The following is a 23,000-nucleotide window of genomic DNA, read 5'->3' on the forward strand; positions in this document are numbered from 1 at the left end:
CACTCACACTGCGATTAGTATTCCTCCAAGAGGAGAGCAGCGACTCCAAAGTGCTGTAATGAATCTGGGAATTAAAGTGGTTTAATTACAGCTTATCATTCTCAATAATGCTCAGACAAAAATGAAGATGTTTAGTACTAAAATGGCTTCCTGCATTGGTACTAAGCGCTCATTTTGTCACTGCCCTGGAGTCCATCTTATGTTGGGTACGATAACTTATCATTTATCGCTGGAGTTCCTTTGATCATAGCTCTAATGTAGATGAATAATTGAGTGGAGCCACATAATGAATGTTACACAGCGCTCACCACCAAAACACCAAATTAGGGAACATCTTAAGCATCTGCTTTTAATGTAGCCCATCTCCACTCATTCACAAGGGTTTTCTTTTATCACCAGTCTGAAAGGGTTAGAGGCCCAAATGCAGACAGAGACAGTTCGGTTATATTAACAGTACAATGATGATACATAGGCTTCCAAGCAGAGGCAGAAAGTCTGGGTTCATGGTTCAGGTTGAGTCTGGAAAGCAAAGAAATGAAGCAACACTGACAGTCTGACAACTGACTGGGAAAAAAAGGGGGCATGATGACAGGATTGATGATTGGAGTATGAGACATAGGTAAGCAGATGTGGGATGTAAGAGTCAGATAACCAGGATCAATGGGAAGGGCCGAAGGCATCTGGTGGACAGGTGGAGAATGCCAATAAAGCTTAATAGAGATACATGAGCCAGGGGAAGTTAGAATGTGGCTGATGATAGAGGCAGAGAGGCAGAATGGGCAAAATAAAAACAACAGCCATGTTATGAGTGCTATATATTATTTCTCTGTGTAATCTGTGATGTATGAAAATAGAAAGGTTAAATTAGGTTAATTAAACTTTTTGTCTTGAGAAAAAAACTATGAAATACACATTTATATGGTGTAGACTCAGCTCCAATGAGAGGATGTAGCATAAATAGAATGGGATGTTTTCACATGACAGTAAATGCAGCAGCACTGATCCTGTAAAAAGTGTCACATTAAAAAAGGTTATTATTGTATGTACCTTAACGGTGTATTAGTGACATGCTCAAAAGCAGCAGGAATTCTTTTACTTTCATTGCAGCTCAGGTTTTACAGATAATGAACACGTCCGTCTCCTCTCTCTCCAGAACCCCCCGCTGTCTAGATATGAGAGTATCTGACTCCCTCGTTCCCCATCCCAACCCATCCTTTATATGTGTGTGACAGTGTGTGTCCATGAGCACATTTGTGCACTGTGTGTGTGTGTGTGTGTGTCCTCATGCCAGTGTGATTAATAGCTGCTTTTGAACTCTGCCAGACTACAGGGGCGTCTTTAAGCCAATCTCTAATGGCTCATCTCTCCTTGGGCGACCCATTCCACCGCATCTGCCCACCTGCATACAGGGGTCACTACACACACATATAGACATAAGCACACACATGCACACTCGCTTGAACACACACACACACACACACACACACATACTCGTCCCTTAATTGAGAGATGGGGGTGCCTCATTCTAATCCAGTGGTGTCCGTAGGGAAAGGCCTGTGGAAGTGATTCTCCTCCTCCTCAATCCTGCCAAGAGGCTTTCAGTGAGAGTTAAATATTTAATATTATACTTCCCTTCTGTCATGTTTGAGGTTTCTCAGAAGCATCTCCTTAATTGTAGAAGAAACGTCACTCTCCATTAATTGAATGAAAATAAACAGTGGTGACAGTGGATAATGGCATCAGGACGGCCTGAGAGAGAAATTAGAAAGTGGTAGGACATAAACACTCCAGCTTAGCTATCTTCTTTTTTCTCTGTCCCGCAAAGATTCTTGTGCGTCATAAAACAGTTATTGCCCATAATTCAAAATGAGCAATCTGCTCGGCAGGGACAGTCAGTGAAAAGCTCATCAATGCTGCAGAGATGTTATGTGTGTACATGAGATGCAAACATCTTCTTGTGAGTGTCTGATTCTTTTCAGCCAATCTTCTTTTACGGGCACGCTGAAGAAGAGGGTCGGCACGGCCGCCATTGATGTATGATGAATGTAATGGACAGAAAATGAAAGAAAGGAAGTGAGACGTCTTGAAGTTTGTGGACATGCATACATCTGGTTTCTACTGTATCTGTTTAGCTTGTTTCCTATTCTTTGTCTCTTAGAAGAAAAATGCAAACAAGCACACAAATGCATCCATAGATGAGTGCACAGATACACAGAAATAGCCTGGACATTTAGCAGCACCATTAACATGAAGAGAGTGATCTGCTGTAATCATGCTCAGAGTATTGCGTCTTGCAGCAGAGAGCACTTTCACATCCTATGAGTATACCACTCCCTGTACACACAATGGCGCCAATTTAAATGCAAATCCTGACATTCCCATCACTCAGCCTCGCGACGCCTGCTTTACCAAAAGCTCCCGCTGCATCGGCCCAGATCTAAATGAGTCACGATCCGCTCAACTGTACATCTCATCTTTGTGTTGAATGTGTGCGTGTGAAAGTGTGCGAGAAATATAGTGCGACAGATAATGAGAGAGAAAGTCAAAGAGAGAAAGCGATCCTGTGTATTAAAGAGACAGTGTTTATGTATGCAGGTCTATGTGACGCGATGATGCAGATTGTGTACTGTCCTTTCTTCAGGAGGGTTATTCCTGCCCCCTGTTGCCTTGTCATGTCCAATATCCCACAGCAATCGAAAGCTGAACGATGGCCTCTGAGTGTGGGAGTGTGCATTTAGATCTCGATGTACACAGGGAAGCGTTTAGTAACCACCAGCACGTGCACACATACTAGAAAAATTTCATCTTTTCCATGCAGTCTGAAGCTGAGTGTTTTTGCCAAACCTCAGAGCTGCTCGTTCTCTGAATGATGTGCTGTAATCAGCTCTTGATTTGCCCCTCCTTCTATTCTGTGGTTACAGGCTGCCTATAAAGGTTTGTGACTATTTAACATGTTCCACTTGCTGGAAAAACTTTTAAGAGGAGTTAACAGTGATGATACATCATATCTATTCTAGTTCAGGTTAGCTGTGTACCTGTCAATGTTTTCTCTTTTTTTGTCTTCTCTTTTTTTGTCTTCTAACACCTGTTTTAAAAGGAATTAGACCTCCAGAGTCACAGCTGTTTTTTTGGCATGTGCCCATAACACCCAAAGCCTGTCCTGCAACGTTTCCCAAAACCGTTCAGCATCGTGGTTCTCTGAACTTGGTTCACATTGCTTGCAGCCTTCAGACAGAGGGCCATACTCGTTTGCGGTGGTGCCTCACTTCATCTCCATTAATCCTGTTTCCACCCATCTGAATAGGGAATAGAATAGAATAGAATTTAGTATCTCGTTACATTGTTGGGACAGGAGTTTTTCTCCCAGTTCATCTTGTATTGATTTCCCTGGCAGTAAAATGCACAAAGTCATACCATAAAAGCCAATATGTTACTGCGAGGCTTCTGTAAAAGAAAAATCAGCAGAGGATTATACCAGAGCCGAGGCGAGATGGCATGCAGAGTCCCCCCCTCCACCTTCGCCGGCATGCCTGGGAAGAACTGTAAAAACACATAATTAACATAAACTCATTAAAATTAGAGCTCGGTCTGGAATTCCCTGCCAACCACCAACGTTAGTCGCCATTTTGTTGCACCACCAACCACCATACATCAAAGATGGTGAGAGGAGGCCAGCTGGATTATGTAATGAGGATAAACAAGTCTCAAGCTGTGGGATGGGGAGGGGGATGATAAAAAAGTGCACAACCCTAATTAAATTCCTCTCCCCATGTCATAACTTTTCCTACCAAATATCCCCCATCCTTTTAGACAACTCACTGGTACATGTTCAAAAAGAAGAAGTGTTGTTAAGCAAGTTTCAAAACAGTCTTTGTAACTTTTCTTTCAGTGTAAAATGTGACTCCTGAGACTCCATCCTCGGAGTTGGCCCTACAAGTGAAAAATCGTTCTTATGATTAAAGAACCTTAAATAAAATAAGTATCCTGCACTCTGGCAACAAAAGATCTGTCATTGGAATTCAGCGCCTGTATTTCCCCCCATGTTCGATAGAGAATTGATGAGGCTTCCTTCGGAGTAAAGAACACAGTGTAGATGTTAGACTCTGAGTGGCTTGGGTAATAGAGATTCATTGAAGGGAACCCCCTACGAATCCTCAAACAGCAACTCCCCTCTTCCTCCCCCTGAGGATAACACTTATTTCTGAATACGAGTAGAGCTCAATAGCCCTAACGGTAGTAATGCTAATGAGGCTAATGCTAGCAGAGAAGTCCCAGAGAGATGATCGTTAAAATTTTACCAACTGCATGCTAGTGTTTGGAACTATGAGCAAAGGGAGCCCTGGGGGCATCATAGTGGCTCATAGTCCTCCCTGGGGGGACAGCACAGCTCTTTCCTCTGTTCCCTGGGGAAAAGACATCAAATCCTTTCTCCACTGTATATGGTGGCTTCCAAAAAAAAAAAAAACTTCACAAGACTTTCCTTCAAAGCTTTTTCTTTAGCGTTGCCTTTGTCTCTGTTTCTTTGTGAGCAGCCTCTTTTTTTCTTTGTGCAATCTTTTCCTGTCTCTCAATCACTCTCTCTCTAAGACTTCATGCTTGTTGAAGTCTGACATGTTTGTTGCTACCACCTGACAGGGAAGAATAATAAGTACAGTGTTGTTTACCGTATCACTCTTTTTGCTGGGAATTTCCACCACAGTCCCTCTGACAGATCTGTTAATAACAGATCCATAGATCACTTCACTCTGTCCTACACTCCTTTTTTCCCCTCCATCGCCCACATCTTTTCACCTCTCACTCACCCTGTCCTCTCCTTTCCCTTTCCCCCTCATTAGTCAGTGGCTCTCACCTCAGTTGGCTTCTCCCAAAGTCTTTCCCCCGGCTGCCTAATTCTTCTCTCAGACAAATCTGTCTGAGTCATCCTCCATTTACCTCGTCCATCTCCCTTGTCCTCACTGTCCTCTCTTCTTTTGGCTTCCAGAGGGTACCCAGACGACCCCATCGAGGCAGAGCTGATCGATGAGCGCCACCCTTATATCCATGGCATGTATTCAGCACCACTGGCCCAGCCGGAGAGGGGGAGCATGGCCAGTCTGGACCGCATGGGCGGCCGGCGCTCACCATCCATCGACAGCATCCGCAAGGACCCGCGCTGGCGTGATCCAGACCTACCCGAGGTCATTGCCATGCTGGGCCATCCCATTGACCCAGTCAAGTCCAATGCCGCTGCCTATTTGCAGCACCTCTGTTATGAAAATGACAAGATTAAGAAGGATGTGCGTCAGCTGAAGGGGATTCCTGTTCTGGTGGGGCTTCTGGACCACCCCAAATCTGAAGTCCACCGCAAGGCTTGTGGTGCCCTGCGCAACATTTCCTACGGCAAGGACAATGACAACAAGGTGGCCATCAGGAACTGCGATGGCATCCCGGCCCTCGTCCGCCTGCTGAGAAAGACCAATGACATGGAAGTTCGAGAGCTCATCACCGGTAAGAATAACCTTTTGTCTAAACATAAAACCAGTAGACACTCTTAACAATGTCATGAGGTTCAAGCTGGATGATTCACCAAAATGACACAAGAAACAGTACGATTATCTTTCTTAAATTGTTTAGTCAATGCGAATACATGATATCAATGTCAGAAAAATACTCAACTGATATCCTGACAATCAGAGCGTTTTATCATGTCTCATATTCATATTTTCCTTTAAACTCCTGAAAAAAAAGATTTGCCATGTGGGTGAAACAAATAAGTGCTATGGGTATGTCTGTCTGCATTCCTCAAGTAAGACATCAGTTACAGTTTCCTGCCATAGGTAAAGGATTCTTATATTATGCAAAAAACCACCTGCATTGCACTGTTGTAGCCTGTTGGCTGTCTGCCTTACTGACTGTAGGATTCATCTTTCTGTCTGCCTAATTAGTCTCAACTCTCTTGCACGTACAGTACAGTAAGTATAAAAGTGATTCTTTGAAGCCTTTTAAGCTGATATGATAGTACCTTAGTATGCCAGTCCTTTCCAATCACCGGCTGCATACTTTCCATCACTTATATATTCCATCCCAGGAATATACTGAGTTGGCTGCCATAATCTCATACTCTGCATAGTAATGCAGGGCTGAGTCGTACTATATTAAGAAGCAGAGCCTTTTGTGTTTTCCACACATCACTAGGTTTTGCAGCAGTATTCACAGTGTGATATTTTCACATGAACATTATTTGATAAGTTTGTGCCAAAGGCATTCCATATGTGAAGATATAGTACTTGCTGAATTAGCACTGAATTGAGAACTCACTTCCTATACACTTTTGAGGGGAGATAAAAATGGATTCAAAAATGTCTTTTCATTCTAGCGAAGACACATTTTGAGTCACAATACTGACAAATAAATGATAATGAGCTAATTAGTTGCTCATTGAGTCATTTTTTCTTTCAATGAAGGGTCACCGGGCTTAACAGAGTGAGACTATAAAAACAAACATTGTGATATTTGATTACATGTTACACTGCACTGTGAGCAGAGACAGACAGAAAGCGGAATGATTGTCCACAGTAGCTTTACTGTTGGCATATAAACATTGATTTTAGAAGAAAAATCTATTAGCTGTATTGTGTAATGAAATATGCTTTAATTCCTTTAAGAGGAGCTATTGATTCAAATGTCACAATGGGGTTTCTTCTCCTTGACCTGGTAAATGTCAACTGGGGAATACAGTGTGTGTGTGTTTGTGTATCTGTTTGTGTGTGTTTGTGTGTGCGCGTGCATGCGTGCTCAGCTAATTCCCAACATGATTGGTTTGACCTGACAAACTATGGTCGGTATGCACGCTTTGCCATCTGAGAAGGGGCTTTTGTTTTCACTGCTCACATGTGCAAAATGAGAACCACTTTAAAGTGAGATACTTGACCTTTGTAAAGTAACCCCAACACAAAAAGGGGGTTTCTTTGTGGGGGTAAGTTTACAGTTTAGAGAAGAACAAGCTACATTGTCAATAGCTGTGAAGATCTCTGAAGCTTCACTCCAAGAGTGAATATCAATACAAGTCAATATTGACTGTATTGACTTGACCAGAAGTATTGAGAGCGATATCCGTTCTTTACAAACCGTTCTTGCTGAATTGTAGGCCGCATGCTTGCATAAGTGTGTGTGTAGGTTTCCTTTGCTGTGACAGAGATGTCGCGGTGAGCGATGACTGTGCCGCAGCAGAAATGATTGCCTTTACAGCAGCGTGTTGCTCCCCATCGTAGCTAAAAATAACCCTGCACCACAAGACAAGGAGGACGGAGTGGAGGGAGGCTTTTTTCTCTCTTCTTCCCCTCTCTCACTCATTATCCACCCTCCCTCGCTCAATCTAATTTTTTCTCTCCTTCATTCATTATCTACACTCTCGCTGATTTTCTCTCTTCCTGTTTTTCTCCCAGTCCTCTCTCCCTTTCTCTCTTTGTCTGTCCCTCCATCTCCAGCTTTAGGTTTCCATCACCAGTGCTCTGGCCTCAGTGAAAACAGGCCGGTCACAATGCAAGCTCAGCTTACAGCCTTCAGCCCATGTGGTCAAAATTGGCTGTGTTTTTCTACAATTAAATACGAGTTTTAAATATAGGCCCCTTTTCTTAGTCCATGTGTTTTAAGAGTTTGCTGTTGGAGTTTGTGCTGTCCCTGTAAAACCACAGAAAGCTCTGTTTTCTGCAGGGGGAAACGGGTGACGTGGAAGGAACCAAGTAGTTTTATTTTCCAACACAAGACAGACAGAGCAGTTGTTCATATATTTTTAGAGCTGTGTACCGTTAGAGTAGATAGAGTAATTCTATTTTCCCTCCTGGTAGGCTCTGGGCTGTTTGTGCCCTCTAGCAATTCCCACCCTGGAAATGTCGATTATTAAGCAGGCTTGTCTCCTGTTTTTCCTGCAGGAGATGTCTAGAGTTTTGTGGAATGACACTCAGACAGGTACTTGTGCCTTTGTCGCTTGGATGAAAAATGCATATAGGGCAAGTTGGCTTGGCTTTTAAGCTAGAAGAAAAATGATGTCTAGACACACGTGTTTATCTGTGCCAAGGTTTTGTGTTTAGAGTTTAACATGATGTATACATGATGACGATTTGCTCTAAAAGCACCTAAAAGTGTTCTTGACACTAGTAAAATATATACAACATTAATTAATAATGGCTGCATTCCATTTAGGTGTCCCAGTTCCCAGCGTCTGATAGTTTGCACGCTCGCTTAAATAGCTTACTGAGACACTTGATGGGACTTAGACATTGTTAGTGCTAATAGCTACACTTGATATGATGAGGGAAAATGTCTGCTGTGGAAGAAGTCTATGAGTGAGTCTCAAGGCAGAAAGACTCACAGTTGGCGCTGTTGGACAAACATTCTCTTTTCAAATACAAGGCAGCTATTGGAAGGTGAAGGACACTGAAGGACAGTGATGTACTGTACTTTATTTGAATTTGATCAGGAGAATACTGGAATCTGAATAATACAAATCAAATTGAACAGAGATTCCCACCTCGATTATATTCTCAGCACTGTCATCCATTATGTATGCAGTTATGTATGCATAGAAACGATTCAAATCAAAGTGTTCCCGTAGATCCGTTTTCAGTATGTGACTGTACATATTGTATCACATGCATCATGCTCCAGGTGCCTCACACTGACTGGACCTTTGGCTGACAGCTTGGACTCAGTACACTGGTCTCAGGACAGTTGCGACACATATTTATGTGTTCCTTGGTGTTATATAGGACACACACTTATATTACTGCATTACTGAGAGCAGAAAGATACCTGAGAAGCCCCATCATGATCCATAAGACAGCCTGCTGAGATCATTATTGGCATGTACACTATATACAGTACATGTGTGTTTATGTATGTGTGTATATTGCCCATTTTTACCAAGCCCTTCCTGCGCCATTTCATTAACTGCTTTCTGGGGATTGACTTCAACATGCACACACACACACATAAATCTTCCATTTCCCTCACTTTAGTGGACGTTTGCCATAGAAGACAACAGACTAAATCCACCAACTGTGGCCTCCTCCTCCTCCTCCTCCTCTTCCTCTTGTCACGTCTCTCACATGTCTCTCTTTACCCCTGGGAGTGTGATGGATGGCATAAGGGGTGAGGGGAAGAAGGGCAGGAGGAGGAGGAGGGGGAGGAGAACGGTAATGGGCAGAACTAAGTTAATAGCCCTGCTTGAAGAACAACATGCCTGCCAGTGGTGCCTCAGAAATTTAATTAGCCTTAGCCTCAGTTCCAGTCCCAGTCCCAGTACTGATCCCAGTCTCTCCAACCCTCATGTGTAGGTATCAGAGAGAGGGGGACATAAATGAAAGGAAAAGGAATAAATAGAGAAACAGCAAGGTAACATTTGGTTAATACTCACTTCACACCTTGTCTCCTTTGCTTCCCATCCTGTCATTTACTTAAGCACTGATGGGTTATTTCATGTTCTGACAACAATTTGACGAATACAAACTGTCTGTGGCAATAAATGATCGAAGAGGCAGGTAATAATGCACATGTTCAACCTGCCTTGCAGCTGGACTGGTTATAGAAAACCCAAATACAGTGAAAGTTCTCCACAATGTCCTTCCTTCATAGTCTAATGAGTTCTGTTTATGGGAATATATCACAATATATTTTACAACTCGTTTCACACATTCATTTCATCACATCTTGATTTTTAGACGGTTTCTTTCACGACCAACTCAACCAGACTGTTTACCCGCTTTAGAAGTTTTCTCAGCAGATAAACAACATTAATAAACCAAGAAAATTTTCAGATCTTGAAAGCAGCGTGACTCTGTTTTAGAAGGTTGTGAATTTTATATTATATGCCTGCTGGGAATTCTGAAATGAGATGAGATAAAAGTAACTGTAACTGGGCAAGTTACAGTAAAGCAACGCTGCAATAGCCTCGTCCCCGTTCACTCACCCCCAACTCGGGACAAAAACAGCTGACGGAGAGGCTTACCTGTTGCTAATGTTGGCAAGCCAGCTAAGAATAAACAACATGTAAATGAAACAAGTTTAAAGTTACCGGGAGTTGCAGTTCTCCTCTTGGTAGCAGCTCACTGCCTCCCCACACCTTCAGCGTTTGCAAGTAACAAGGCATTGCTTGGATTAGTGAAAGAATTTAATTTATTTTATTTCCCAACATTTGTTATATTCTTGTTGTAATCATATTGAGGACACGATCTCATATTTACATGGAACACACCAGCCTGGTAATTCAACTCCCTTTAGACTTGATTCTAATATTATCCAGGTTTCTGATCCTCTCCCTCGACTTCTCAAACATAGATTCATTTATTTATGGAAACGTGATACAATCCATAGACAGAGGAGTGTCATTGTGGATTTGTTGTGTCAGAAAGGTTTGGACTGGATCCACATATTCACATTTTAACCCCAGCGTGGATAATAAACTACAGATGTTTTTAACCAACAGCAGCTGTTTAGAGGTGTGGTTCACCTGCAAATTAAAAGTTTTGCAGTTTCCAGCCAGCTTTGCGTTATTTCCACTGATGATCGCTGTTTAACTGTTCATCCAGTTTTAGTTATAGTTTGATTGTTTTTTTTTTGCCATAGTAAAATAATCCAGTTGTAAAAACAGCCCTTGACATCACAGTGGGAGGATATCTGCCTCAGAGGAGGACAGGAGGACATCCCCAACACACCCACCTCTGTCAAGGTGACAGAAGACAGCAAATGGACCAAATCTGATATAGAGTCACTGGCCTGAAACAGTGGCAGGACGCAGAATGGAGATCGTCATTTCCAAGGCACTCTGTCATCTTAAATAACATTGTGTCTGTGGGTTGTATTCCTGTCATACTTGATGGATCGCAGCCATGGCAAAGACATGGCTTTCCCTCCTGCCTGGCGTGTGTGATCAGCATAGAGCTGACTGATTCCACGGGCCCTGAGTGGTGCTTTAACTGGAATACTGGAGGTGACGGTTGACAGCTGCAGGGTGGGTTACGGCGACGTACCCGCACCTGATACTACTGCCTGCGCATGGGGACTTCTGTTCACTGTCACAGATGCTCATATAGTTTCTAACCATGGTGGATCAGGCCTGTTGAACCTGTTTCATGATGATGTGGAAACAATAACACACTATGTGCACATTGTAAATTAGAGGCTACATGCTCCATTAATCTCATAGCAGGGTTTACACAAAAGGCTTTTACATTAGAATGAATGTTAAACTTGATAAAATACAAAATTAATGAGAAGGATTTATTTTCTTAATGTACTGTTTGTTTCTTCCTCCTCGGCAGAACATTTGTGGTACACTGCAAAGCTCATAAATCAGTCTCTAACTACTAAATATTTCCATTTCTCCTCACACACGTCAGTCCGTTCAGTCAGTTGTCTTTATTCACTGCTTTGGCTCACATTGCTCCTCATGAGTTAACTGTGTTGTTGAATGTTGCTTTTCACAAGTGAAACTGATGCTAATGACACAACAGTGAAGGTGATCAAACTGTCAACCTGGCAGCTGGCTGTCATCGTACCAGCGTACACACACAGAGTTGAATCATGCCTTTGACTGCTACCAGAAATCATTTTGACAATGAAACATTGTCGATGCATTTGAAGTTTTCTGTCATACCTCAGTTGCCAATATGTCCTAGCTAACAAGTGAAAAGTGTCATTGAATAATGGTTACAGGATCTACTTTATACATTTCAACCAAAAGCAGTGTTGTAGTCAGGACTAGCTGAGCTGAGACTGAATCAAGACTAAGACCAGAGAGTGTATAGCATACTTAAGTAGCTAATGTGGCCAGTATTAGCCATATCTCTTTGGGTGAGACACACGCCTCGCAGCCTTCTCAGTAAGCGTACTGCAGGATTTACAGACTGCTCTGTGTTTTCTTTTGGACAATCACTTTCTAACAGTGAGGGCAGGGAAGGCTAACAGCCTTTAACAGTGAGAGAAAATTAGAAATGAGTGAAGTTATTGGTGTCATTTGAAGCAGGACGTTTTACCTAGTTCATATTAATTTCTTTTTTTAATGACCTGTGTCATAAAATACTGGGTTTCATTTGTTGAAAGGACTTTGCAGTAGGGCTGCACGATATGGCCTGTAACCAATATCTCGATATTTTTAAGCTATATCGCGATACACGATATATATCTCGATATTTTTGTTGTTGTTGTTTTGTATTGTTTATTTCTAATAAATAATAATGTCATTATTACCTTGATAGCATTGTAATTGCTCAGAATCAATGTAGAACAGTAGATTTACACTTGCTGTATGAGACACACCTCTTTTTATAGCATTTTAACACTTGTCATATTTTTTATGAATTTTTTATATATTTCATAATGTACATATGAGCACTGAAGCAGTGCAGGATCATACTTGGCTTATGAGACACACTTTTTTAAATCAAATTTTAACCATTCTTCATATTTTATAAATAAACGTTTAATACATTTAACACCCACGTCTTATTTTGAAAACCGGAAGTGTCCACACGCTGCAGTAAGCTAGCGCTGACTTTCCCAGTTTTCTCAAAGTTTTTGCCATAAAGTCGGCAATAAGGGCGCACTTCGATTAACTCGCTTGTGCTCTTCACTTCTCTCCTCACCTGATACAAAAAGTACGCATGTGCGCAGGGGATTTTTCTGGGTGGGCGGGGCAGTGCTGCGTGCTGTGAGCAGCACCAGGAGTGACACAGGTAAAACTCCGGAGAATTAAATGCCGACGGCTTAAAACATTTACGTGACAAGTACTCGATGGTCGCGATATAGTCATTTCATACATCTCACGTAGAACAAGCCGCGATATATCGAGTATATTCGATATATCGCCCACCCCTACTTTGCAGCTGTTGAATTTGGACTTGGTCCTGACATCTCCTGTCCTCTTTGGTTTTCTGTACCATGCAGGTGCTCTACTGTATAACTACAGGCTGTGACACAACTTTTTTAAAATAAAAAAGTAATTTCAGTCATACAAGTCCTGGGTCTAAAGGGATCTAGCCCAGAGCCACACCTTAGCTTACACATCTAATAGCTTCCCAGTAAGATACTGCTTCTCTGACGCACAGGAAACCAGTCTAGTCACCCACTGTAACCACAGAGGGAATGGAGGTACAGTGTTTCTGCTTGGTTAGGTAATGCAGTTAGATGTAACAGAGAGGTGTGCAGCAACAGTGATCATGAGACATATTCAAACTTGAAATATCACGAGAACACTTTTACTTTTTTTTTCATTTTTCAATGACTCTAACCAGTTTTCTCCAGGCATAACCGCACCAGAAGGACTATATTTATTTTTAGCCTGGGCCTGTCTGCCGAGATTTTTTTTTTTTCCCTGTGTGCGGAGAGCATGATTTAACAGAGGAAATATTGACCATCTGGAGAATGTACAGAAACCGTTTTAAAGAACCGAGCGAGGAAGTCTGACAGCTTTACTGCTCCGCTAATGGTCTGTTATTGTGGGGCAAGAGGGAATCACATACACAACCGTACGTACGTCACGTATTTTTAGATCCAGTAGGAATTACTTTCTGAGGATAAATGTCCATAAAACCACCTAGAAATCATAAAAGAAAAATATGCTCAGGAAGATGAGCCTGATAATCATCACATTTCTTAAGTTTTCTTTTGTATCAAACTAATGTAGTGATAGTTATCTCTCTACATACATGGGTGCATTGCAAACATGGACTGCTAACAGCTAATTTGGCATACTTTTAATGCTGCCAGTAGTGTAGACTTTGTAAAAGTGCATTGGACTAACATCAGCTAAATGCTTGAATTTAAAAGGAGAAAATAAGAGACAAAGACAGAGAGAGACCTGGGGGAGGGGGGTTATAAAAACAGAAACCCAAGCCCTGTCGAACATGGATTTAAAAACATTTTTGTTCTCCTTTAACCGGAGTTTGCCAGAGCTTCCATTTGTCTGAAAACATATTTGATGCTGTTGCTTTGGCACAGCATTTTATTTCTTGTGTGGTTTGCTGCTTGGCTACCCTCCCAAATATGCCCCCCTTCTCTGCTTTGTCTGCCTGTGAAGCCTCTCCTTTGTGGACCCTCAGGATGCACATACACAATTTAGTTTTGGTAAACTCTTTTACAGAAGTATAAAATAGTCTGCCTGTTACAAAGATGTGCAAGTAAAATAGAAAATGATCTTTCTCCTGCTTGGATTGTCTGGGTGAGAAAAAAGAGGAGGCGATGGAAAAAAGTAGTTTATTTACATTGATCATCTACACATACACACACACACACACACACACACACACAGTATCTGTAGAATGCTAATGACACTGCACTAGTTGAGCAATGACATGAAGTATTATAAGATTACTTTTACCTCATTATTTTTATTGCAATGTTAGCGTTAGTGTTAGTGTTATTATCATCTTTTATAAAGTCAGTCTTGATCACGACATAGTAGCAGTCAGCGAAGCCTGCAACGGAGAATAATAACAATCACAGTGATGTTTTCACATGTATTGTGCAATATGATATCATGACTGGCTGAGGAATAACCAATTCAGTTGTATGCTATTTTTTTTCAGATGTGGTTTACTGCCAGTCTAAATGTGGTTTTGATTGCGATCTTTAAGTCTACAGTGTTTAGCAGCTGTCGTTTCATTTATCTTATTTTCCCGTCTGTTCCCTACAGGAACCCTGTGGAATCTCTCGTCCTATGAACCTCTGAAAATGGTGATCATCAACCACGGCCTGCAGACCATGACCAATGAGGTCATTATCCCCCATTCGGGTTGGGAGCATGAGCCAAACGAGGACTCAAAGCCCCGTGACGCAGAGTGGACTACCGTCTTTAAGAACACATCTGGCTGCCTCAGGTAGGTTTAGCAAAAATGGTTTACACATGACAACAAGCACAATTTCTAAATTTAGTTATGGATTATTTGGAGATGTATTACGGAATGCTGAGGAATAAGAAAACTTTACAAATACTTTTTTTTTACAAGTTTCAGAGTTGGGTTTTCATGAATAGTGAAAATAATTGAAGAAAATAATTTGCAGAATACATTGTAATGAAAATAAGCTGCAGCCATAAATATCCCCTGATTGAAGTCGAAATTGCTCCACAAGCAAAACAATCAATTTGAAGTCCAAGTGTAGTATCAGAAATTGTTGGCTTGCTTTTATTAAATGGATAAAATCCAGGAAGCCGAATCAAGAAAGGACACGGATAGAATTCAGGCACATTTGTGGAGACAGATGGCCGATTTATTCAGGTTAAAGTCAGTTCAGAGGACACACTTCAGAGATCATCCTGGATTTCATAGAGGGGACCCTTTACACACACCCAGGGCCTTGAATTTTGTTTTTACAAAGATACCAGTTGTAGCTGGGGACAGGTGTGGCATATATGAGACTACACATGTGCTTTTGTTGACCCAGGGCACGTTTAAGTGCTTTGGGTACTCCCTGCTATATGTATGTGAAGTATGTTGGATGAGTGTCTGCAGGGGGATTGCTGGCTGACTTTGGTCTGTGACTTTAGGAAAACATGAAACTATTTATGTCATAGCACAAACTTCTACCAACACATTTGACCACATACATGTATTATTCTGTTAATCTTATATGAACTGGGTAACTTTATTACCACTCCGCCCTGAGGCCAATGAGAAGCATTAGGTGCAATCTCAACAAGTTACAATTAGATAATCACACAAATGAAATTAGTGTGAAGCTTGTTAAGGAAGACAGAAGATAAATTGAGCCCACAGTGCAAATCGTTGCCTCATGACAACAAGTCAGTATGTTTGAACTTTTATATATGAATTATCACTGACTCACTGCTCTGCTTTAACTGTTTTTAGTGACTCCAAACCTTGACTTGTTCTTGGGTCAGTCATCCAAAATGGTGTTAGCTTCTCCATTTACACATCGACATACCTCGCTGTTAAAGTGGTATGACTCACACGGCCATTCTGTTGACCCTTTGTGGTCTGTTTGTTTTAAAAAGTGAAGGCCTGCTTTATTCCCGAGAGGCTCTAGTCTGAGATAATAACATGAACATGCTTTAACCTAAACACGTTACACACATATACTGTGAAAGAAGACACATCAGTTGTCATGGTGCTCTTTGTCACATTTCCCTCTGCAGAGATCTACAGGATGATTGTTTGATTTGAGTTAGTCGCACTCGAAGGTGCTGAATCCATTTGACCTTTGACCTGCAGTCAAACAATGTCCACAACAACACATGGAAATTTAAAAAATATGGGTCAACTAGGTTTATATCTAAAAGCTCACACACAAGAACTTCCTTTCTCCTATCTAGTTTATAGCAGGCAGTGAATTTGTTATTTATACTCTATATGTGTACATATACATATATATGACACGTGACTGTAAACAGTATCGGGGTCTGTCGGACAAAACAAATCATTTGACATCAGGGTTTGGGTGAAATTGTCAGGAGCACTTTTTAATGTTTTCTAAAATTAAATAATAATGATAATTGATGAAAATTATTAGTAAGGTGCAGCTCAGAGTTACTTGAAAGCGTCCCTGTTTTCGAAACTATACGCTCTGCAGGTTTTGTAGAAAAGTGCATCAGCTGAATATCAGATATTCAAATAGAATTCAATTGAAGTGTCAGGCAATATCAAGCGCACCTCAAAAACTGCAAAACCTCAGTCAAACATCCTCTCTGCTTGGGTTTTTTAAACGCTGTCGTCAACTCGGGATGACAATTTGTGTGCACCGAGCTTGAATTTTTATTATTAACTTCTGAGTAGTTTCCTCTCACCAGCATCACTGTCTCCTCTTTTCTACCTTCCCTGCTGAATCTGTCATTTTGGCTTCAACTCAGAATGACAGACTGTAGTGAATGGTGAAAGACAAAATGTGTATGTGGGTTATCGCGCCTCACGCCCGTCTGTGCTGTCTTGTCCAGAGCCGGCCAAGCCCGTCTAGACTGTAATGCAGAGCAGAACGTCTCCTGGAGCAGACGCTGTGCCGGGCTGGTTTACATCCAAAACAATATAACATCCAAATCCAGACATAAAGTACCAGAATGTATTTCACACATTATTGTTTGGTATTAGATGCTTTCCAGTTAGTTTTCTCGGTCGGTAGACAGGATGGAAACTTGCTTGTTTTTTTTGTTTTTTTTACATTTTCTACTGAGTTGAAGAGCAGTATTGACAAACCTAGAGGGAATAAATGAAAGTGCTCCGATATAGCTGGGGAAAGTCATCGAGGAGTCATTGAATTTTAAGTGCCACAGTGGGAACCCTGCCCTCAATGCCTCTTACTGATTCTCATTGCCTTTCCCATGATTTCTTTGATTATCTGTGATCTATATCTGTCTTTTTTTGTGTGCATGTGCACCGTATGTTGTTCACCGTCTCCTCAAACACTCCAAACCTCATCACCCCTGATGCCACGTATCTTATAGCCATCGCAGATCACAGCGTCTCTCTCACTCCCCCGACCCTCGATGCAGGCACTGCTGACGGGAATGGGTCTCCATGGTAACTGTGACCAAGCCCACGGTTGCCTAGATGCAGGTTTTGTGTGCTGGGAAGAAGTGCTGATGCCAAGGAGAATCTGTTTACTCACAGCATCAGAGGCGCAGCTTACACCTCAGTAAAGCAGAAGATAGTTTTATTGTAATGGCCTCCTCTCTGTTGATAGGGCCAGCTTATTTACAGTGTTTGCAGTGTGGGCTCAGTGAAGGGGAACAGTGTGTGTGTGTGTGTGTGTGTGTGTGTGTGTGTGTGTGTGTGTGTGTGTGTGTGTGTGAGGTGTTTTAGGGGATGTACACCAGTGCTGTGTATAAAGAGGTGGTCCCAGTACAAGAATGGGAATAAAAGTGCTTTTCAATAATCTCCAATCAGCTACAGGGCTTCTGTCAGTGCTAACACACGTAAAGTTTATAATGTGTCAGACTAGAGATTCATGGACATGTTCCCAGTAATGGCCATAATGGCCCAGAATCACATAATGTCAGGACATCCAGTTCAAGTAAAAACAAGTGAACAACAGCAAACACTCCACTGCATGGCAATAAGAGTTTATTGGCAATGAATCCTAATGACTCACTATTATGATCTGGGACAGAGAAAAACATCATTCCTGATTGTGTAGGGCAAAAAGCACCTGACCTCCCAAACAGTTAAAGACCAAGATGAACAACAAGCAGCAGAAATGTTGTTGTCTTGTCATACAGGGAAAGGTATAGGTGTTACTAATAAAAGCAATGAAGCCTCTGTTCTATTCAAGTGACCCAGAAAAACATGAACAAAACCAGGACCCTGAAACATTTGAAACATTGATTTCATCATTCATCTCTGTGCTTCTCCTCCAAGCCAAAATCTGCATTAAAGGTGAATGTGGCTTTTATATTTTAATATATTTTCTTACTCAGATCATATAAGAAGATTCTTAACAAGCATTAAACATGTGGCAGAATCCATAAGCTGAGTAAGATCAAATCAAATCAGAATTGATAAAACCTAAAGCGTACCCAACCCCAGGGTACACATATGGTCCTGCTGCATTGCCATTGACCTTGCTGGCCAATGGCAGAGGTCAGCCATGCATCCATCCATCTCCATCAGTCTCCATCAGTCCTGCTCCAGTCTATTTGTCCCAGCTGCTCTATTGTCCTCTGATGGCCACATGACTTAGAGTGACCTTCACACCCTCACTTCATCTGATAAAGCGGACACACTAAAGACACATCCAGATCACAGTGACAGACACAGACAGACCTACTTATTCTTCTAGCCTCTAATAATAAAACACTCCTCACAGCCGTCACCGGTCCAGACATAATGAGACCAGGAAAAAGGCAGAATTTCCTGATTTGTGAAATGCAACTAAAATGGTATAAAATTTGATGTCCTAAATACTTCAAAATGGGAGACTTGATCCTTTGTTTTGTCCTCTTTTCCCTCTGCCATTAGAAACAATGCCAATGAAACAGCACACATAGATAACCATCTCTGGATTGATAGTACATATCCAACACATTGTGCTTTATTTCTTTATTTTTTCCATTTCTGCACTGTCACAAAAAGAGAAAGTCCTTGGTCCTTTAAAACAGCCTTATCACTGTATTTTTGGTATTTTGTCGTAGATTTAACCAGTTTGCAGATTTATTTTATGCTGATCTGCACATCAGCATAACCTAAAACTGCATACTTCTTCTTTTAAGTTACTGAGATATACAATCTTGGAGCTCATCTGCTATTGTCCAACGACAGTCTAGCCTCTGGGGACAACAGCCGATGTTTCGGGGCTTCCTGTGAAGCCAGTGGATATCCATTATGTGGATATCTGTTATTTGGAAGATATCCAGGCCAAGGCCGTGTGCCAGTCATTGCTTACAGGCCGATTAACAGCTTGAGACTTGAAAATACAGCTGGAGATGACATGAGATACAACCGGATTGATTGATTCAAAGTGGACTGCTTATTTCAAAAAGCATTCTGGGTCTCACACCTTATCATATATTGAGGTGTGAAGTGTAAGAACACAACAACAGATGGTGAACTGCAGATAGATCAATCATCAGCAGTACCTATAGACCTTAAATAAATACCAGAGAACCTGTCCAGTGACAACAGCACCCTCCAGCACTGTCTCCACTGACAGATGCACCGACCATAAACCTTCCACCAAGACAACTGTTCCCTGAAAGACTCCTGGAAATGAAACAGCTGACAATAAAAGTCTTATGTCTGTCTGCCCTGAGACACACTCCTGTCAAATAAATCCAAGGCGTGCGCTCCTCTAGATCCGTTTACAGGGGAGGTGGTGACCATTTTCTGACAGCTGAAGAAGGATGGGTTTGGTTTATGAGCAGGTCCAGATGGCCGGTGCTGTGTGTCTGGTCTCTACCAAAGATTAGTTTTAATTAGCAGAAACTGCAGGATGGTTCTGTGGGTCCCCACTCCACAGACAAACGGCAGAGATTCTCGTATACTGGCCAGGAATATGACCAGGTGTGCATGGAGTTCTACTCATTGTGTAGGTCAGTAGGTGGAAGAGTTCATCTATTTTGATTTGTGCATTATTAATAAGTGAGAACAGAAGGATTATTATAATATAATCAAGTACAACACAATATAAAATTGCAGTTGTGTCTTTTTTGGTAAAACCAGAACATACCCATGTGTAGCAGTGTTTCAGTCCACACAGCACAATAAAGCACTGCGCTGCTTACCTCAACACGGCTGCCACTCTTCCACAGGACTAACTGGGGGTCGGCTAATGGGATTATGTGGGTTGGAAGCCCTCATAAATGAAGTCCCTGGTGAGGAGCGAGGAGCCCAGCTATCCCTTAACCCTCTTTAAAGCCTCGCCTTTCACAGTCAGTCAGACAGCCACACGAAGACTGCACCGGCTCTGCTGCTGTGCTTATGGGCGCTTTGCTCAGGGCACTGGCTGACGTAACATGCATGGGATTTTTCTTTGTAGAAAAAGCTAATTTTAAGTTAATCATTTTTTAAAGATTATTCCTGAAGCCATCAGGCTTTATTACATTGTACTTTTGAGGCAGACATGGGGGATGAAGGCCATGGGTCACATGCGAATCCAATAAGATCACATGGTTGGGTTAGACTGGAATTTGTTTACTGATATGGTGTTTTAGTATACATCCACCAGTCATTGTCATCCAGTCTGTAAACTTCCTCCTATTGGAACCAGTAAACTCAGATTGTTGATACACACATACACTTGATTGTGGATCCTGTTTTGGCAGGCTTTCCAAGTTTAGAGCATTTGTATGTCCTGTCAACACTGTAGTACTGTATATCTGGTTGCTGCTCTCTTACCCTGCTAACTGACTGACTAACTAAGCGATTATGTGTTTGACCCTTTCCAAAAGAAACGTGAGCTCAGACGGGGCAGAGGCTCGGCGCAGACTGAGGGAATGTGAGGGATTAGTGGACGCCTTGCTGCACGCTCTCCAATCAGCTGTAGGGAAGAAAGACATGGACAACAAGGTAGGACAACATTTCACTCAGCCACTAAAACACATTTGATCATGCAAGTAGTACTCATGTATAATATATGTCCCTTTTGCCTCTGGTTTTTGTGTAGTAGTTACTGAGGTGATGTTGACAGACCAAACAGTACTTGTACTTGTGGATGATACCTGCTCTGTCTCTCTTGCATCCTAGTCTGTGGAGAACTGTGTTTGTATTATGAGAAACCTGTCCTACCACGTCCACAAAGAGGTGCCGGGGGCTGAAAAGTTCCAGGACCCGTCAGCACTACAGGCCCCTGGGTCAGGAGGACCACAGAGGAAGAAAAAGGATGACGCAGGCTGCTTTGGAGGCAAGAAGGCTAAAGGTGAGAGGGAGGACAGAGGTTGTTATTATATTACATAGACAAACATATGTGTATATTTTCATCAGTTGTATTTAACAACTCAACTTTAGCCCTGTCCTACGTGGCTTTTGGTTTGTATATAGGATAAACAATAAATCAAGCCTTCCTCTTACCTTTACTGCAACACTGTGATGAGTCATCTGTGTTCAGCCACTTCTGTAACGTCTATGGAGGCACCGTCTGCCATCTCAGGCGTCTTTTCTTGTTATTGACTCTCCTTAACAGATGTGCCACGCACGCACGTGTTGTTAGCATCTTAATCAGCATTCTCACAGGCTGTTAGCTAAACGACACCGTTATCTCCCTGCTGCACTACAATAATGGCTGCCATTAATCAGTCAGCCAATGAGGTGTGACTACCAGCCAGTGACCCTTGACTTCTAACGACTCATTGGAGAATCCTTTTGGTTCAGGGGTTAGCACAACACAGTAGCTTACACGTATACAGATTTATAAAGACACTAATTGACCACGTGAATATACGCACAAGCATGCGCGCACACACACACACACACATTAAATAATGAGATGTGTTTAAGCTGCCACAGACCCTCAAGGTGTTCTTTGACAAAACGAGGCTCAGGTACAGAAACATTAAATGCAGCTATAAAGGAGCGTGGAGGAGGGTAGTTAAGTTAAACACCGTCGGCAATATGCTTGGTAATTTGTTACCTTAAGCAGGGTGAGTTTGGCCTCTTCTTCAGTTTAACGTCACATTCAGAAATAAATATACCATAATGATAAACGTGCGCTTAGCAGCCCAAGTTTTGTTTTAGTTAATAAACAGCCTGATTCTTGGCTGTTATTTCCATCTCTTCAAGCACATCGCTGTTCTTCCCACACAGTGTTTTAAATAAAGCACTTCTACAGACACTGGCAGTTTGTGCTGTTTTTATGTATATGTTTCACTGTGACTCTCTATCCTGCCCTCCTATCTGACAGTGGAAGCTGATTTCGTTTTTCTCAGCCTTTTTCTTTCTATCTTGCTCGCTAGCTGCTACCATATCTTTTCCTTTTATTAAGTTTCACACCTTTCTGGCTATTGGACTGTTTATTTTTGCCTCTCTTACTTAAAAGCCATCCCACTGATGCCAACTCTTGTGGATAGCTTCCCATCTAGCTTCTTTTCAATCTCAAAACTCCTCTTTCCTCTTACTTTGTATATATAGATATATATTATATATATATTAGATATAGATATATATTTTTCTCTTCCACTCTTTCACCTTCCCTGTCCAGTAAAATGACTTCTTTTTGTGAGAAACTGTTCACATCTATTGCACAGCTCTTTAACACGCGCACACACGTCTTTTTCACCATGCCTCTTCTCTCTTCTCCCTGCTTTGTGTTTTTTTGGCATTGCTGCTGCTTCCTTGGCTAACTATAGAGGAATGGTTTAATCAAGGTGAGTGTCCCCCCCTTCAACTCTTCTTACTTAAGCTCAACTTTCCACCTCTCCTCCTCGTCATTTTCCTTCCCCCTGGCTATAGAATATACTAGTTAGAAGTAGTTTTGGATGTCCTCCAAAAACTTGAGAAAGTTCCAAGATAGTCAGAAAATTGGGGTGTTCCACTCATTCCACATGCATTCCTTCACCACACATAACTACCATTGAGTATTGTAGG

The 23,000-nt window shown here is 41.8% G+C and overlaps 1 protein-coding gene across 10 annotated transcripts in view; it reads left to right on the forward strand.

Moving 5' to 3' along the window:
• The window catches only part of arvcfb (ARVCF delta catenin family member b), a 191,075-nt gene that overhangs the window by 129,286 nt on the left and 38,789 nt on the right, over positions 1-23,000 (forward strand). For 8 of the 10 annotated variants that reach the window (XM_027275646.1, XM_027275604.1, XM_027275638.1 and 5 more), the window contains 5 exons: positions 4,982-5,487; positions 14,669-14,852; positions 20,870-20,987; positions 21,165-21,336; positions 22,763-22,780. In XM_027275646.1, coding sequence (XP_027131447.1) covers positions 4,982-5,487; positions 14,669-14,852; positions 20,870-20,987; positions 21,165-21,336; positions 22,763-22,780 — 998 coding nt within the window. The remainder of the gene's footprint in view (positions 1-4,981; positions 5,488-14,668; positions 14,853-20,869; positions 20,988-21,164; positions 21,337-22,762; positions 22,781-23,000) is intronic. The other 2 variants (XM_027275619.1, XM_027275633.1) reach the window with 1 other exon arrangement.

This window comes from Larimichthys crocea, chromosome III, assembly GCF_000972845.2.
Source record: "Larimichthys crocea isolate SSNF chromosome III, L_crocea_2.0, whole genome shotgun sequence".
Taxonomy (NCBI): domain Eukaryota; kingdom Metazoa; phylum Chordata; class Actinopteri; family Sciaenidae; genus Larimichthys; species Larimichthys crocea.